Raw genomic sequence first — 1,399 nt, 5'->3', positions numbered from 1 at the left:
TGTTGTTTTCAGTGTATGCTGCCCCCACAGAAATCCTATTATTTCCAGGTTTATTATTTTATTTTCTGCTTTTATTGCCTCTCTGAAGGAATGCTACTTCCTAATTAAGTGCATCAAAAGCATAACACAGCAACCCACAGTATTTTCTTATTTTATTTCCCCATAAAGGATTATTGCCACAAGAGTGACTGGCACTAGGCAGTTCTATCACTATTAGCAATACATGCTTATATTATAATAATACTCAAAGCCTGCATTTGTGATGAGACCCTGTTGTCCAAGACCCTGGAAACCCACGGAAATTCATACGTTTGTGTTCCAGAGCACTCCCAGAAATAGCCACACACATTCTTCATGCTTTTGTGGCATCGCATAGAATTTTTGATTGACAGGCCCAATACTGACATAATTTGCCAATTTCTGGTCCAGATGCAATTTGGTTATTTGAAAAGAAACCCTCTCCATAATGCTATAATTTGAATCAGCATATCCATCCAAACATGTATTTGGATGTACTTCAGTTCAGGCTGGTACAATCTGAGCAATAGACAGAACACATTATACATCCTGGTATTTTTAACTGAAAGAAAAAACCTGCCCTTGGTGCTTCTACTTAGTTGGCACATACCCCACTCAATACGACAACCAAAGACGGGTAGGATGGAGCCCTCGTATTTTCACATTACCGTTTGCGTTGCAAATGTGTTCTGGTGACGAAGGAGAAAGGTGCCGGTTGCATACGCATTTTATGGGAACGCACCAAAACCTCCAGTTGCATTTTGCATCGGGCAATTAGGTCATTAAGATATTTCTAATTATTTTTAAGGGGAGCGGGGTGTGTGTGTGTGTGTGTGTGTGTGCAAGGGTGAGAGGGGGCAATTGCTCACTCCAGCGGTGAGCGGGACAGGGCAGAGACTGCCATTGCCTTCTTTACCTCGAGGCTGCAGCCTGGAGGGTGTCGAGATACCAGCCCAGCCACGAGCATCCCCAGCAGCAGAGCACCAAGCAAGCTGGCCCCGTACCTTGTAATTTCTGGCCGTACTCTGTCCTGTCAGACTGACTCCTCCTCAAGGTGCTGTGGTCCCCGCCGGCGGCGGTGCTCTCCACCACGGGCTCCGTCCTCCTCCTCTCCCCCATGTACAGCTTGTTCCTCAGCAGGGCCAAATTCCTCCTCCGGCCCCCCACGCCTTCCTTCCCTGGACAGTCTGTGCTTGCCATGGTCAGCCTTGCTTGGTGGTGGCGGGGGGCGGGGAGGGCAACAGCTTGATTTTTAGGGAGGTGAACTCGCTGCCCAGGTGAAGGCTGGTTGCTTTGGGCTTGGTTTTGGAGCAGGGCTCCCCGGGGCCCAGGCTCAGCCCTGCCACCTGTGCCGGAGCGGCTCCACCCCCGGGAAGCTGAC

The 1,399-nt window shown here is 49.3% G+C and overlaps 1 protein-coding gene across 1 annotated transcript in view; it reads right to left on the bottom strand.

Annotated features, from left to right (window-relative positions):
* ARHGEF38 (Rho guanine nucleotide exchange factor 38) overlaps positions 1–1,218 on the bottom strand; it is a 36,630-nt gene extending 35,412 nt beyond the window's left edge. Inside the window, exon 1 of the mRNA XM_009639272.2 lies at positions 1,023–1,218. Coding sequence (XP_009637567.1) covers positions 1,023–1,218 — 196 coding nt within the window. The remainder of the gene's footprint in view (positions 1–1,022) is intronic.
* Between the last annotated feature and the right edge of the window lie 181 nt (positions 1,219–1,399).

The sequence above is a fragment of the Egretta garzetta genome, unplaced genomic scaffold, assembly GCF_000687185.1.
Source record: "Egretta garzetta isolate BGI_Z169 unplaced genomic scaffold, ASM68718v1 scaffold620, whole genome shotgun sequence".
Taxonomy (NCBI): Eukaryota; Metazoa; Chordata; class Aves; order Pelecaniformes; family Ardeidae; genus Egretta; species Egretta garzetta.
This window is presented reverse-complemented; position numbering and strand designations above follow the sequence as displayed.